A 17,541-nucleotide genomic window follows, 5' to 3' on the forward strand; every position below is an offset into this window, starting at 1 on the left:
GGCCGGCTTGAAGGGTCTGGTGGCCTACGCCTGATTCTATTTCCTGTGTTCATACATGTGTCCTGAGCTTCATCATAGGGGCTCTGTTACTGGAACAGTTTGGACAGGACTCGAACCTGCACTCTGCTAAAACATTAACATATGTATTTTAACATTTTAACAGGTCAGTTACTGGTCTGATGAAACCACATAGTTTGTTATTCAACTTTATGTGATCTTCATGCAAATGTTCCTTCAGACTGTTCTTGTCCAATTGTACATTCCTGAAACTTGAGTGTCAATCGTGCTGATATCAAATGAACTCTTCTTTTTTTCATTCGTGGAACATGGGCATCACTGGCTGGCCAGCATTTATTGCCCATCACTAGTTGCCCTTGAGAAGGTGGTGGTGAGCTGCCTTCTTGAAACACTGCAGTGCACGTGCTGTGGGTTGACCCACAATGCCGTTAGGGAGGGAATTCTTCTGTGTCTTGTGTGTAAATATCATAAAGCAGTGGAAATATTTATCAGTCTCTGCTGCAGCATTTTGATAAACAACCTTAACTCTGCTGTCTTGACGGGTCACACGTATCTCACCAAACATCACTAACTATTTAATCAATGAATCCCTTCAATAGTCCGACATAGCAAACCTGCAAAGAGCAGCTGATCTGAATGATTTGTGCTTTCGAATTTCTCTTTTTCTGGAAGAACAACTTGTTCACAAAGTTATGCAAATTCATAGCTTAAATCTGAATGTATTGTTAACGTGGAAAATTATCCAATTAATTATCAGCACTTTTGAAAGGGCCAGTATAGCACCACCCCTCTCACACCCTGTTCCATTCAATTATTTCCTAAAATCACACATGAACACAGATTGTTATATACTATTTGTAATTTAGGCTGTAGATATTACCCAACATCAGAAGTATTGGATAAAAGCAAATTACTGCGGACGCTGGAATCTGAAACCAAAAGAAAAAATGCTGGAAAATCTCAGCAGGTCTGGCAGCATCTGTAAGGAGAGAAAAGAGCTGACATTTCAAGTCCAGATGACCCATTGTCAAAGTCACTCCTGACTTAAAGTTGATATTTTTTAAACTGTTAGAGGATCTGGTTAATTTGAGCTACCTGAATACTTCACATGAGCTGTGTGGCAACAGGTAAAAATGCAGAAAAACTGGCCAACATCTTTGAAACTGTTTACAGAATCTTAAAGATGGTAAAGATTCAAAAGCAACTTGTAAATGGATGAATGAAACCCTGAATGAAAACCTAACAACAAGCCCATACACTGCTTCAAGCTATTTAATCAATTATTTTACTGCACTGGATTTAATCAATTATTTTACTGCAGGGCAAGGTTTATAATTGGGGGAGAGGTAATTATGATGCGATTTGGCAAGAATTAGGGGGCATAAGATGGGAACAGAAACTGTCAGGGAAAGGCACTAATGAAAAGTGGAACTTTTTCAAGGAACAAATACTGGGTGTCCTTGATAGGTATGTCCCTGTCAGGCAGGGAGGAAATGGCCGAGTGAGAGAACCATGGTTCACGAAAGAGGTGGAATTTCTTGTGAAAAGGAAGAGGGAAGGTTATGTAGGGATGAGGAAACAAGGTTCAGATGGCTCGATTGAGGGTTACAAGTTAGCAAGGAATGAGCTGAAAAAGGGGCTTAGGAGAGCTAGGAGGGGACATGAGAAGTCCTTGGCGGGTCGGATCAAGGAAAACCCCATGGCCCCTCTTATGTGAGGAATAAAAGAATGACCAGGGTGAGGTTAGGGCTGGTCAAGGACAGTAGTGGGAACTTGTGTATGGAGTCAGTAGAGATAGGTGAGGTGCTGAATGAATACTTTTCTTCAGTGTACACCAAGGAGAGGGGCCATGTTTTTGAGGAAGAGAAGGTGTTACAGGCTAATAGGCTGGAGGAAATAGTTGTTCGGAGGGAGGATGTACTGGCAGTTTTGAATAAACTGAAGGTCGATAAGTCCCCTGGGCCTGATGAAATATATCCCAGGATTCTTTAGGAGGCAAGGGATGAGATAGCAGAGCCTTTGGCTTTGATCTTTGCGTCCTCACTGTCCATGGGGGTGGTGCCAGAGGACTGGAGAGTGGCGAATGTTGTTCCTCTGTTTAAGAAAGGGAATAGAAATGACCCTGGTAATTATAGACCGGTTAGTCTTACTTCGGTGGTTGGTAAATTGATGGAAAAGGTCCTTAGGGATGGGATTTACGACCATTTAGAAAGATGCGGATTAATCCGGGATAGTCAGCACGGATTCGTGAAGGGCAAGTCGTGCCTCACAAATTTGATAGAATTTTTTGAGGAGGTAACTAAGTGTGTTGATGAAGGTAGGGCAGTTGATGTCATATACATGGATTTTAGTAAGGCATTTGATAAGGTCCCCCATGGTCGGCTTATGATGAAAGTGAGGAGGTGTGGGATAAGGGAAAGTTGGCAGATTGGATAGGTAATTGGCTATCTGATCGAAGACAGAGGGTGGTGGTGGATGGAAAATTTTCGGACTGGAGTGAACGTTCAAAGACTATTTCCTCGGGTGGATGGAGCTATTACAAGGGGGCATAACTATAGGGTTCATGGTGGGAGATATAGGAAGGATATCAGAGGTAGGTTCTTTACGCAGAGAGTGGTTGGGGTGTGGAATGGACTGCCTGCAGTGATAGTGGAGTCAGACACTTTAGGAACATTTAAGCGGTTATTGGATTGGCACATGGGGCACACCAGGATGATAGGGAGTGGGATAGCTTGATCTTGGTTTCAGATAAAGCTCGGCACAACATCGTGGGCCGAAGGGCCTGTTCTGTGCTATACTGTTCTATGTTCTATGTTCTATGGATCTTTTTATTACTTTTGGGATCACAGTAAATTTATTTTTCACGTAAAAATTGAAATTTTTGAAGGCTGCTGAAGGTGGAGATGTATCTCTATTGAGCAGCGTAACCTGTTTAGAACAGCCCATTCTGAGGAATCTCCCAGTCAATATATTCAATAGGAGGCAGTGGGGGATGAAGCAGTGAGAGTAGCGTAGTGATATCGTCAATGGACCAGAAATCCAGAGAACCAGTCGAATGTTCTGGCAACACAGGTTTAATTCTTATCATGGTATCCGGTAAATTTAATTCATTCTTCTGGAACTAAACACTAGTCTAATGTTTACTTCAAAAGTATTGACCATTGTCGGAAAAAAACCCATCTAATTCACTCCTGCCCTCAAGGGAAGGAAATCAGCCATTGTGACCTGGTCTGTGCTACATGTAACTACAGGCTCACAGCAATGTGGTTGACTCTAAAATGGCCACTCAGTTATATCAAACCGCTACATTGTCTAAAAGGAATGAAACTGGACAGACCACCCAGATACTGCAAACAATAACAGGATAACCAGTCCTGTCGATCCTGCAACATCCTCCTTAGAACATCCGGGGGGGCTAGTGCCAAATTTGGGAAAGTTGTCGCTAACTGGTCAAGCAAAGACCTGATGTGGTCATACTTACGGAATCCCAACTTACAGATAATGTCCCAGACATCACCATCACCATTCCTAGGTATGTCCTGATCCACCAAAAGAACAGACACCAGTTAGGAGGGAGTTGCCATAGGAATCCTTACCATCAAGTTTGTACCCCATAAAGCCTCATGTCATAATCTCCAAAGTGGACCAGGAAACAATTGCTGGTTATATCACCTACCAGGATGGGAGCCTTGTGATGCAACGCTCGCACCACTACCACTGGGTTTGAGTCCAATGCCACAGAAGGCACATTCAAGTTCAATGGGCTGATAATCAGCTTGGAAATCCTTCCACCACTTCCCCCACTATTCCCCAAGAGCTAGTAAAAACAGTATGGGTGTGAAGATGTGCTAAGCAAACAAATACGCTACCTACTGGGCCCCTTCAGCTGATTAATCAGTACTTCTTCATGTTGAACACCATTTGGAGCAAGGACTGAGGGTGGAAAAGACACAGAATGTACTCTGGGTAGGGGACTTGATTGTCCATCACCAAGAGTGGCTCCGTAGCACAACTACTGACTGAGTCGGCTGCTGAAATCCTCCATTATGTTGTGTAGTACTACCACCATAGGACAGATTTCAGACAGACATAACTCAAAACTGAGCATACATGACTGTGTGTGGCATTAACGAGTCTGAGCAAAACTGAAGTCAATGAGAATCAGGAACAAGACTTTCCAATGCTTTGAATCATAACTCGAAGACCTGCAGGAGCATAAACTCTCAGGGTCAGTTTACTGCCCACATGCAAAACATACAAAGATGGGTTCACAACTTCCCCTCTGCACTCATACAGAGAACAGGTATGACAAAGGAAAAGTAAAGTTTTTGCAGTACAGAGATCATAGAAAAACTAAATATTGGTTCACGTGTGTTCCAAGTCTAGGACCAAAGTGAAATGAGGTATTTCTTCGTCCGGGTCAGTGGGCTGAAAACTGATGTGATAGAATTTGTTTTTCTGGTGGTGTTGACTTCACAAGATAAGATAGGCACACAGAGATAAATCAGTCTGCTAGGCGATGGCATAGAACTTCCAACAGAAGCTGTCTAGATTGGCTAAATATTCATCCTTGGCAAGGTTCCAATCTTTGTCAGTTCTAGTCCGATGTTAAAGAGCACACTGAACCATTCAACTCAGCAAGACAATGTGAACTAATTCAACACGCCAGAGGCCTAGGTTACATGCACCTCCCGCCGCCCCCCCCCCCCCCACCCACCACCCTCCCCCCCGGACCTCTCCACCAGGTTTCCTGCAAAGGATGTGTACCTATCATTTGAAACTCAGGTGGGTCTCAAAGGCTGCTAAATGTCCCAGCCATATTGAGTTGAAAGGAATGCTTCAAGCAGGCTTCTGTCTTAACAGAGCCTCTGTATCTTGCTGGCATGCCTCTGTCATCAAATACAACATGGACGTTGTACTGCCCTCTTTGATTTTGGGTTGTGCAATCCCCAGTTAGTAGCTCCTCAGAAATACAGAGAGAGGTTCCCAAAACTGAAAAGTGGCTTCTTTTGTTCTGGGGTCACATAGACTCAGTAATTTAAGGATTAAATTAGTTATGGCTGATATTTTTCTCATCCCCACTCTCCTGCCTTTCCCCACGACCCCTGATCCCCTTATTAATCAAAAACATATCAATCTCTGTCTTCAAGACACTCAATGACCTGGCCTCCACAGCCTTCTACGGCAAGAGTTCCACAGATTCACCACTCTCTGGCTGAAGAAATTCCTCCTCATCTCTGTTTTAAAGGATCGTCCCTTTAGCCTGAAGTTGTGCCCTCTGGTTCAAGTTTTTCCTACTAGTGGAAACATCCTCTCCATGTCCACTCTATCCAGGCCTCAAAGTTTCCTATAAGTTTCAATAAGACCTCCCTTCTAAACTCCAACGAGTACAAATCCAAATCCTCAACCATTTCTCTTACGACAAGCTCTTCATTCCAGGGATCATTCTTGTAAACCTCCTCTGGAGCACATCCATCCTTAGATATGGGGTCCAAAATTGCTCACAATACTCCAAATGGGGTCTGACCAAAGCTTTATACAGCCTCGGAAGTACATCCCTGCTCTTGTATTCTAGCCCTCTCGACATGAATGCTATCATTGCATTTGCCTTCCTAACTGCTGACTGAACCTGCACGTTAACCTTAAGAGAATCTTGAACAATGATTCCCAAGTCCCTTTGTGTATCTGATTTCATAAGCAGTTTCCCATTTAGAAAATAGTCTATGCCCCCATTCCTCCTTCCAAATTGCATAACCTCACACTTTTCCACATTGTATTCCATCTGCCACTTCTTTGCCCACTCTCCTAACCTGTCCAAATCCTTCTGCAGCCCCCCTGCTTCCTCAATACTACCTGTCCCTCTACATATCTTTGTATCATCTGCAAACTTAGAAAAAATGCCTTCAGTTTCTTCCTCCAAATTGTTAATGTATATTGTGAAAAGTTGTGGCCCAGCACTGACACCTGAGGCACACCACTAGTCACTGGCTGCCATCCTGAGAAAGACCCGCCCTCAGGAAGCCACCCCCAGGAAGGATCCGAAAACTAGTAAACCCACGTCTGCCTGCAGGACTCTCCCAAAACAGGACCAAGTTTAGACCAGACAGACAACAGTCCCTGCAGAATCCCACCCGGCAAGACATTGTAACAGTTTCTGGTATTTGGAGTCATGCTTATTTGTAACTGCAGCTGAATGAGGATTCACAGGAATATGCCACAATCAATACACTAAAGAGCCTCTAACAATACCATGTACCTTTTGGGGTTTCGTCAGCCTGTGCAATTTTCCAAAGAACAATGGAGAACATATTATAATGTTTACCACAGGTGGCCATTTACCTGGACGATGTTCTCATTACAGGAAAAACAAAGGCAGAACACCTACAGAATCTCGAGGTAGCCCTTAGATGGTTTACAACAGCCAGTGTGCACTTAAGGAGGGAGAAGTGCATTTTCTTCGTACATCAAGTGACCTATCTGGATAAGTCAGGTCTACATCCTTTGGAGGGTCAGGTGCAGGTGATTAAAGATGCCCCAGCTCCCACCTCAATCTATGAGTTACAGTCATTTTTAGGACTGGTAACGTATTACGGGAAATTTATACCAAACCAGGCCTGCATCTTGGTTTTCCTACATCAACTGCTAAAGAAGGATCAAGCTTGGGAATGGCCTGTCAAGACCTTGCTTTTAAGAAAGTAAGATAACAGCTGTCACTGACGAATGTCCTAGTACATTAAGACCCCAGAAAATACTTTGTGCTCCCCTGTGATGTGTCTCCATACGGCATTGAGGCAGTTTTAGCACATAAATGGCACAATGGAGAGAAACGGCCAATCGCTTATGCCTCCAGGACCATGGCTACAGCAGAAAGAAAGTACACCCATATTGAAAAAGAAGGTTTGATGATAATATTTCGAGTGAAGAAACTTCACCAATATCTATAAGGGCGGAAATTTGTGACAGTCACCGATCACCAGCCATTGCTGGGACTACTGAGACAGGACAAATCAATGCCACCGATAGCATCAGCTCGGATCTAGCGATGAGCATTGCGATTGGCAGCTTACAATTATTAGCTGGAGAATCGGCCGGGAAGTCAAGTAGCAAATGCAGATACCTTGAGTAGGCTACTTTTAGCAGACAATCCACCGATGGTGCCCAAACTAAAAGCGACAGTAATGACTATGAACTTTCTGGATACCCTTCCTGTGGCCGCACATAATATACACCTCTGGATACAAATGGACCCTGTACTTGCAAAAGTGAAACACTTGGTACTGATGGGGAAGCAGAAAAGCCAGTACAACCCCAATTCCACCCTTATGGGAGTAGGAGAGAGCAGCTCATAGTCAAACATGGAATACTGCTATGGGGGGCATGAATGGTCGTCCCAAATCAGGGTTGCTGAGTCAAACTCGCTGAATTACATCACAGCCATACAGGAGTGTCCAAAATGAAGGTGCTGGCCCAGAGCTATGTTTGGTGGCCCGGAATGGCTGCAGACATAGCAGCCTTAGTGGATCAGTGCCAGGAATGCCAACAAGGACAAAGGTTGCCACCGGCAGCTCCCCTTCACCCGTGGGAATGGCCAGGCAGACCATGGATTTGGCTGCATGTAGATTATGCAGGCCCATTCATGGGCTCAATGTTCTTGGTCATAGTGGATGCCCATTCAACGTGGTTGGACGTACATAGGGTAAATTCTGCAAACATGACGATAATGGCAGAGAAGCTTTGCACCTCATTTCCGACACAGGGCATCCCAGAGGTGTTGCTTTTGACAATGGGCCAGCTTTTGCCAGCCAGGAGTTCACCCAGTTCATGAAGTCGAATGCGGTTTGACATATCAGGATGGCACCGTACCATCCTGGCTCGCGGAAAGAGCGATCCAGACTTTAAAAGTCAGATTAAAAAAACAACCAGCAGCATCAAGAGACACTAAACTCTCCCGGTGGATACTTGACTACAGTACAACCCCACATGCCACTATGGGAATAGCAACCACAGAATTACTCATGGGCAGACAACTCTGTACCAGATTAAGTCTGCTCTTCCCAAACCTGAGGAGGAAGATGGAAATGCATCAAAAGGGCCAGAAATTCCACTTTGAAGTCGAATGCTGAAGTCAACTTAAGTTCTCTCACATTTAAACTCATATATAACGCAGATTCATTCTGAAAAGGATTCACCTGAATCAAATAGATTTCACTGGGAGGTTCGACACTGTCCAATTGAATCTCGGAGGTGGGCAGGAAGGGGACAATCCCAGCCTCAGGTGCTGGGAGCAGAGGATCTGGCACCATTTTAAAATTTCAGCCAATGCTCTCTTCATTGAGGTGAAGTTTTCTGCACAGACAGTGACCCAAGACGGGAATTGAACCCGGGTGTTTGACGCTGTGAGGCAGCAGTGCTAACCACTGTGCCACCGTGCCGCCTATCATAAGGTCATAACATGACAGGAAAAGATTAATAATAATTAAGTTTAGTTAAAAACAAAATACTGAGAGGCGATTTGAAAGGGAATAGGCAGATGAACAATGAAGATGATTCTGGTGATTAACAAATTAAAGACTGTCTCAGGAAATCTGATTCACTGGCTGGGTATCTCACGGCCCGCTGGGTGTTCGAGCAGTGCAGCGGGCTGGGAAACACCAGAAGGAGGTTTTTAGTGATGTTCACGACTAATCGCTTTCTTTTAGCCCTTTCATACGGTTATCATGTGGAAATTTCCAATGATTAGCGGGCCTGGGATGGTATGCTCCAGGCCCACAAGCCTCTCCCACCCTGTCAAGAGTGGCTTCCTCCAGCAGGGTTTACGATAGCCCCCAAAAATGGGGAACAGGCGTCCTGACCCCACTGGTGGAGACAGAGGACATTTAGGCCCCCCCGGGGAGGTCGGACACAAGGGGTAGTGGACACCCTTGGGCAGTGCCAGGCTGGCACCCTGGCATTGCCCCTGGGAAAAACTGCCACTGCCCACTGGGCACCTTGGCACTGCCCACCAAACACTGGTCAGTGCCAAAGGGGTGGGACTAGAGGGGTAGGGCATACTGGGGGGGGTGGGGATTATTTGCAGGGCGATCATTGTGGGGGGACCCACTGCCACTCTCCAATCGGGATCCATGGGAGAAGGAGGGAGGAGTGCACTTAGCCTTGGTCATCAGGGTGGGGGGTGTCGGGTGGTGGTGATATCAGGGCTGGCCTGTGGGCGGGGAGTCAAGTAGGCCAGCGATTGGGGGGATCTGGAAGGCCGGCAATCAGAGGGGTTGCAGGGCTAGCAATTGGAAGCCAGCAATTGTGAGGCCAGCAATAGGGGGGGCCACTGCGCATGCGCCAAACTCCACTCTGACAGATCAGCACATGCACAGTGGCCCGCTCAGCGCTATGCAGCCAGCCCCTAGGGTGGGAATAGGCCCCGCCCCCTACTTACCAGAGTGAATCATGCTGAGACACTCTGCAATGTTCAGAGTGTCAGAGATTCATTCTGGTAAGTATGCCCAAAAAATGGGTGGGAAATGTTCCCATTTTGCCACCCATTGGACACTTAGTTATGTTTTGGGAGGATCCCTGTTACTGTCTTTAGTCTGACTGGAATTTTCAAAGTTTCACAAGAATGACAACATTAATCTCAGCCAATCATACACCAGAATGAACATTCCCTATTCCGCAAAACACAAATTTGAATTAAGGAATTGTGTGATAAGTTATAGTCATCGGGCCCTATTTTACCAAAAATGCGTGCCCATTTTCAGGCGTGAAATCACGGTAAAGTCGGGCGTCAGGCCTTTAACGCGATCTGCACCCGAATCCAAGCAGATCGCGGCTTTACCGACACCCGATTCGGGCGCGGGTTCGGTCCGCGCCCAAATCGGGCGCCCTGACGATTTAAATGCATTAGCATGCAGTTGAATTGACTTAATGAACCACGCGCCCAACTCTACCGCCAAATCCCACTTTACCGTCTTCTGGTCCGTTCCGGATCCGCGCTGGAAGCGACCTGCAGAATAAAAATCAGGATTTCTATTCTGCAAGGGAACCTCCGAAGTCCATCCTCCTCGACCATCCTTCGCAGAGCCCCCCGCTAACCACATCGGCAGACACCCCCTCCGGATCAGACTCCCCTGGGAAGCAGGCCCCCCCCCGGCAGACCTCCCCCCCGCCCCCTGGGATCGGACCCCCCTAAGAGGCAGGCCCCCCTCGGCAGAGCACACCCCCAACCTACCTCGATCGCTAGTCTCCCTCCACCATCCTTCCGACCTGCAGTCCTTCAAGAGCCTGCAGCACCTTCCTGGCCTTCCGCTGGCGTCCACCGGAGGAGGGGGGCGGGCTCAGATGGATCTCTGGTTGGGGTGGGAGGGTGGGGCGGAGGATGGACTTGGGAGAATCTTGCAAACTGAAAATAATGTAGCATCTTCTTTGTGCTGCCTAATTATCTATGGGAAAGGTAATTAAACTACAGTGTCCTAGTGAGCAATTAGTGACCTGCATAATACATTTGTGATCTGTAACTGGATTGTTGATGTCCCTGTAGCCGTGAGCCAGGTGCTCAAATGTTCAGAGTCATGTGGTGAACTTGGAAGAATTGTCCCCGTGGTGGAACTTGGTTGGAAATAAGATTCAAGGAGATTACTAAATCTGGGAAATCAACCATAGTGAAAAGAAGTTTGTATTGGCAACTCTTCTCTCACGTTCCATGGCAGATGTGCCACTACTTATGAATATGATTTGCATGGGCAACATTGGGTACAGCTAATCTGCCTCTGGAGCAGCCTTGGATCCTTTCTTTCATCTTGTTTTCATCTGAACATTGCACAGAATTAGAGGAATTCCCTTTGGAAGATACTGTCAAAATTATAATCGCAGGAACTAAAAACCTGACAGTCAAAAATTTGGGAAAATATTTCAAAATATGGATGGGGATATATATTTTGAAATACTTGGTCAACACAAAGATGGTCCTTCTGCCTTGTGGGTCCATCTGGCTCACCAAGTCAGTTACAATACTACGTACAGCATCTACTGAACCATCTTGGATACAAAGGATAATGACATTAGGGTTCTGCATGTAAGCCTTGCTTATGCTAGAAATTATATCCTTGGTGTCGGCAGCCATTCCTGGTGTTACAGTACTGATAACACCAGGAAGATCGACCAGTACCATTCATTATTCTTTGTATCCAAGATGGTTCAGTAGCTGCTGTACGCAGTATTGTAACTGACTTGATGAGCCAGATGGACCCACAAGGCAGAAGGACCATCTTTGTGTTGACCAAAGTGGATCTAGCTGAGAAAAACCTAGCCAGTCCAAGTCGGTTTCAACAGATTGTGGAAGGCAAGTTGTTTCCAGTGAAGACTTTGGGTTACTTTGCAGTTGTTACCGGTAGAGGCAACACCAATGAAGGTATTGATTCCATAAAAGATTATGAAGGAGAGTTCTTTCTGAATTCAAAATTGTTGAAGACAGGGATGCTGAAAGCACATCAAGTGACAACTAAGAACTTGAACCTAGCAGTTTCAGACTGTTTCTGGAAGATGGTGCGCGAGTCTGTGGAACAACAGGGCGATGCATTTAAAGCTACTCGCTTCAACTTTGAAACTGAATGGAAGAACAACTATCCTCGGCTAAAGGAACTCGACAGGAATGAACTGTACGAGAAGGCAAAGAATGGAATTCTGGATGAAGTGATCAGCTTAGGTCAGGTTACTCCAAAACACTGGGAAGAGATTCTACAAAGGAAACTGTGGGAAAGAGTCTCTACACATGTGATAGAGAATATTTACCTTCCTGCTGCCCAGTCTGTGAATTCAGGCACATTCAATACCATAGTGGACATCAAGCTCCAGCAGTGGACTGACAAACAGTTGCTTCACAAAGCAGTAGAGGTTGCTTGGGGAACCTTGGAGGATGAATTTGCTCGATTTATGTCAGAGCACAAAGGGAAGGACCATGATGATATCTTTGACAAACTAAAACATGCTGTTAAAGATAAAAGTATAAAACATCACAGATGGGATGAGCAGGCTGAAGACAGTTTGCGAGTCATCCAGCACAATGCTTTAGAAGATCGTTCCACATCTGACAAACAGCAGTGGGATGCAGCTATCCATTTCCTGGAAGAAACCTTGCAAACCCATCTTCGAGATGCTGCATCTGTAATTTGTGATACGGTGGGGCCAGATTGGCAAGAAAGGTGGGTCTACTGGAAATCACAGTCTCCAGAACAGTATGTTCGAAGTGAAACCCAAACCGAACTGGAACGGCTGCTAAACATCACTGAGGAACATACAGCTTATCTTGCTAATGGAAGGATGGTGGAGGAAGGCCAGCGATCGAGGTAGGTTGGCGGTGTGCTCTGCCGGGGGGGGGGGGGGGGGGGGGGGGCCCTGCCTCCCAGGGGTGTCCGATCCCGGGGTGGGAGGGGGGGTGTGCCGGGGGGGCCTGCATCCCAAGGGTGTCCGATCCTGAGGGGGGTGGGGGGGGGGGTCTGCCAGGGGGGGGCCTGCCTCCCAGGGGTGTCCGATCCCGGGGGTGGGGGGGGAGGTCTGCCCGGGGGCCTGCTTCCCAGGAGGGTCTGATCCGGGGGGTTGCTGCCAGGGTGGTTAGTGGGGGCGGGGGGGGGGAGGGGAGTCCGCGAAGAATGGTCAAGGAGGATGGGCTTCGGAGGTTCCCCTGCAGAATAGAAATACGCTTCGGACTTTTATTCTGCAGGTCGCTAAAAGCGTGGATCCGGAACGGGCCAGAAGACGGTAAAGTGGGATTTGGCGGTGGGGTTGGGTGCGCGGTTCATTAAGTCGATTTAAATGCATGCTAATGCATTTAAATCGCCGGGCCGCCCGATTTGGGCGCAGGCCGGACCCGCGCCCGAATTGGATGTCGGTAAAACCGCAATCTGCTCGATTCGGGCTCGATTCGGGCGCGAAGTTTTGGTAAAATTGGGCCAATACAAACTTCTTTTCACTATGGTTGATTTCCCAGATTTAGTAATCTCCTTGAATCTTATTTCCAATCAAGTTCCACCACGGGGATAGTTCTTCCAAGTTCACCACACGACTCTGAACATTTGAGCACCTGGCTCACGGCTACAGGGACATCAACAATCCAGTTACAGATCACAAATGTATTATGCAGGTCACTAATTGCTCACTTGGACACTGTAGTTTAATTACCTTTCCCATAGATAATTAGGCAGCACAAAGAAAATGCTACATTATTTTCAGTTTGCAAGATTCTCCCAAGTCCATCCTCTCCCCCCACTCTCTGCTCTCTCTGCTGTTTTTTTCTTTCGCGCCCGGGCGCGCTGCTTCAGATTTTTTTTCGAACTGCGCATGCGCAGTTCAGAGCTCCGGTCGTTCCGGCAGCGCTAAGCTCCGCCCACTGCGCAGATTGGACTGGAGCCGGCAAAAAGTGCATGGGCGCGCTGCAAAGAGGATTCCGGGCTCGGATCTCTATTACGCCTGGATCCGGCCCTTCGACTCCAAATGGTAAAATAGGGCCCATGGAGTCATAGAGGTTTACAGCAAACAGGCCCTTCGGCCCAACTTGTCCATGGCACCCTTTTTTTTTAAGCCCCTAAGCTAGTCCCAATTGCCCACATTTGGTCCATATGCCTCTATACCCATCTTACCCATGTAACTGCCTAAACGCTTTTTACAAGACAAAATTGTACCCGCCTCTACTACCACCTCTGGCAGCTTGTTTCAGACACTCACCACCCACTGTGTGAAAAAAATGCCCTTATGGACCCTTTTGTATCTCTCCCCTCTCACCTTAAACCTACGCCCTCTAGTTTTAGACTCCCCTACCTTTAGGAAAATATATTGACTTTCCTGGGATTTCCACCTCCCCTCCTGCGAGATGTTAACAGCTGCGCCTGTTCCTGATTGTTGTTCAGGTTTCTCTAAACATGGTTGGGGTGAATTATTTGTCTTCAACCCAAATTAAAACATGCAAATTACTATTAATTGAGGAAAAATTTAGAGAGATGCAAATCCAAATTATCTTCATTGTGCTCAACTCTCTGGCAGGAACGCTGAAGACAAACAATTTACTTTGAAGAGAAATGTAAAAGTTTCCCTGTGATCAAAAGTAAAAATCCTCTTAGAAATCCCATCAAATGTTTTTTTCCCCTCAGGCCCAAGGGTTCAGAAAAGTCCATCATTTGTTTCTCATTTTAGTTTTGTCATCTTATTGTCTTTAATATTTCAAATAACTACAATCTTTTCTTCACATTTTAGTCTCCTCCTACTCACTGCTTTGTTACTACTTACAACATCTGTGCAAAGATTACCAAGTATTAACTTCAAACCAGAAAGTATTGCCCTTACCTGAGGAAGGGATAAATCATGAAACTATAGGCCACTCAGTCTAACTTCAGTGGTGGGGAAAGTATCGGAAGCAATTCTGAGAAACAGAATTAATCTGCATTTGGAGTGGCAGGTATTAATCAAGAACAGTCAGCATGGTTTTGTTAAGGGGAGGTCATGTCTGACCAACTTGATTGAATTTTTCAAAGAGGTGACCAGGTGTGTAAATGAGGGCAATGCATTTGACGCAATCTTCTTGGACTTCAACACGGCTTTTAACAAGGTTCCACATGAGAGACTGATAACAAAGCAAGAGCCCATGGGATCCACGGAAATTTGGCAAATTGGATCCAGAATTGACTGAGTAGCAGGAAGCAGAGGGTGATGGTCAAGGGGTGTTTTTCACTCTGGAAGACTGTGTCAAGTCGGGTCAACACAGTAAGGAGTCTAACAACACCAAGTTAAAGTCCAACAGGTTTATTTGGTAGCAAAAGCCACTAGCTTTCGGAACAGGCTGTCCCTTCATCAGGTGGGTGGGAGTTCGGGTCTCACAGGGATCACTGTTGGGCCCTTGCTGTTTGTAGTTTATATAAATGATTTGGACTTGATTGTTGGAGGGTTGATCAGTAAAGTTGCGGATGATATGAAAATTGGTAGGGTGGTAAATAGTGAGGAGGATAGCCTTAGATTACAAGAGGATATAGACAGGCTGGTCAGATGGGCTGATCACTGGCAAATGGAATTCAATCCAGATAAGTTTGAGGTGATGCACTTGGACAGGACAAACAAGACAAGAGAATAAATGATAAAGAGCAGGACTCTGGGAAGCAGCAAGGATCAGAGGGACCTTGGCGTGTATGTACACCGGTCCCTTAAGGTAGCAGGACAGGTGGATAAGATGGTTAAGAAAGCATATGGTATACTTGCATTATTAAGCGAGGCATGGAGGCAAATTTTCCTGTTCCAGCCACCATGAGAATCGTAGCAGGTGATCATGGAAAGGTCGGTTGACCTCGAGCCAGGATTTTCCGGTTTCAGGGTGAGCACGGCCAGAAAATCCCGCCCATAGAGTTTAAGAGCAGGGAGGTTATGAAGGAACTAAATAGCACGTTGGTTAGGCCATAGCTGGAGTATTGTGTGCAATTCTGGGATCCACATTATAGGGAAGGTGTGATAACACTGGAAAGGGTGCAGAGCAAATTTACTAGGATGTTGCCTGGGCTGGAGAGTTTTAGTTATGAAGAGAGATTGGATAGACTGGGGTTGTTTTCCTTGGAGCAGAGGAGGCTGAGGGGGGCCATGTTTGAAATGTATAAGGTTACCAGGGGCATAGAGAGAGTAGACAGGAAGAAACTTTTCCCTTGGTGGAGGGATCAATGACCAGGCAAAAAAAAAATTAAGGTAAAGGGCAGAAGGTTTAGAGAGGATGTGAAGAAAAACTTTTTCACCCAGAGTATAGTGAGAGTCCAGAATTCACTGCGAAAGGGTGGAGGAGGCAGAGACCTTTGTAACATTTAAGATGTATTTGAAAATGCATTTGCGATGCCCAGGCATACAAGGCTATGGACCAAATGCTGGAAAATGGGATTAGAATTGGTTGGATGGCTTGTCTTTGTCTGATGCAGACTCGATGGGCAAAAGGACCTTTTTCTGTGCTGTAGACCTCTGTGACTCTAATCAATGCATTTTATTTTCTACTATCAATCCCGGGCCCGCTAATGATGCTAAAATGAAGATTTAAATATGGAGATCAGCTCCGCGGCGATTTCCAGTGTGGAATTGATGATGCCGGAAATCCGGTGGCTGGAGATGCGCAGAGGCCGTGGCGCCTAGCGGGAAGCCCGCTAAACAGCCTCCCCTGATGTCTCCCGGCCCGCTGCACTGCCAGAATTTTCCATTTTTGAAACTAAGTGCAGGTTCTGGTGGTGCTCTTTCTGCTGCCCAGAATGGCAGGAACTCACGCCCTATTCAGCACCTGGAACCTCATTAATTACGCACAGGCCCATATCAGGACAAATCACCTGGCATGTCGGGAACTGATATATCCACCTGCTAACGGTTAGCGGGTTCAAAGTTTCAGGTGCCATATTTAAACACCAGTCCAAAACTTACATCTCATTTCCTCCAGTTCATCTGTCTTCACGAAACTGTGAAGGATGTTTGGAACCCAGAAGAACAAGGTGAGCAGTGCCAAGAGGAAAGTGGCACCCTGATTCAGCCACCAGGTCCTTCAGGCCTTTATCCAAGGAGCCTGAGCACAGAGGCATCTTCTCTACCCCAAGGATAGCTCTAAGAAGCTCAGTAACCTCACTTCTCCGGCCTGGGAGGCTGTTGCCCAGAAGATCAGCGTGGCTGGCAACTGCTCCAGAAGCGCCAAGCAGTCGAGGAAGAGAATTAATGATCTCATCCACTTTGCCAGGTAAGTCCTCTCTCAGCTTCCTCCAGTGTCAAACTCGCATTCTGGCACCATGTACTCAGACATCTACTTTCTTAACAGATCTCACACACCCATTGATGGGAGATATCTATCGACACTCAGTCTTTCATGGACACTTTCAAATTACCACCATCCCATTTATCATGTTGCTCACACTCCAACCTCTGCCACTTCTGGGGAAAGCTCACCACACACACACACACACACACACACACACACACACACACACACACCCACCCATGCAAACATGCACATACACACACATGCACACACGCACATATGCACACACATGTACACACACACGCACACACACACATGCACACACACACACACGTGCACACACACACACACAGGAGACATGCATTTAACCCAACCTCTGTTTCTTCCCTCTGATCACATCCCCTGTTTTGTCTTCATACAGGCCAGGTTGGCACACCACCAGCGCGAGTGGGCCCAGACTGGGCGGGCTGGCCAAGATCATTGCCCTCATGGAATTTCAGGAAGCTGTAGCCGACCGTGCTGGGGAGGACAGGGGTCGTTCTGTGGAGAAGGGGAGATCAGCCCCTCTCAACAACATAGCATGGATCACAGTTCCATCACTTCATCAAATCCTGACAACCCCAATCAGTCACATGTATTGTGATGCAGCTAATGCTCATCAACTTAAACTCGAGGCCCTCCTGGCAGCTGAGCAGCACTCCGAACCACGGGAACACGTACATGAAAGAGGTGGTTTCCAATTGTCTGTCACAGTGCTCACCTGCACCCTGCACCAGTGTTGA

General features: G+C 46.6%; 1 protein-coding gene across 1 annotated transcript; it reads left to right on the forward strand.

Moving 5' to 3' along the window:
• The first annotated feature begins 6,834 nt into the window (after positions 1 to 6,834).
• LOC144511725 (dynamin-like GTPase OPA1, mitochondrial) lies at positions 6,835 to 17,541 on the forward strand. Its single transcript, XM_078241948.1, has 4 exons — positions 6,835 to 6,915; positions 11,161 to 12,353; positions 16,610 to 16,741; positions 17,181 to 17,541. The coding sequence occupies exons 1-4, from the start codon at positions 6,835 to 6,837 to the stop codon at positions 17,539 to 17,541; spliced, it is 1,767 nt and encodes a 588-aa protein (XP_078098074.1).

The sequence above is a fragment of the Mustelus asterias genome, chromosome 25 (assembly GCF_964213995.1).
Source record: "Mustelus asterias chromosome 25, sMusAst1.hap1.1, whole genome shotgun sequence".
NCBI classification, from domain to species: Eukaryota; Metazoa; Chordata; class Chondrichthyes; order Carcharhiniformes; family Triakidae; genus Mustelus; species Mustelus asterias.

Excerpts from the sequence above, each read along its gene's own strand:
- LOC144511725 (XM_078241948.1), top strand. The coding sequence starts at position 6,835 with ATGGAGAGAAACGGCCAATCGCTTATGCCTCCAGGACCATGGCTACAG. Across the intron at positions 6,916-11,160 it reads CACCCATATTGAAAAAGAAG|GAAGATCGACCAGTACCATT; the intron begins GTTTGATGATAA and ends TGATAACACCAG. Across the intron at positions 12,354-16,609 it reads GAGGAAGGCCAGCGATCGAG|CTCTAAGAAGCTCAGTAACC; the intron begins GTAGGTTGGCGG and ends CCCCAAGGATAG.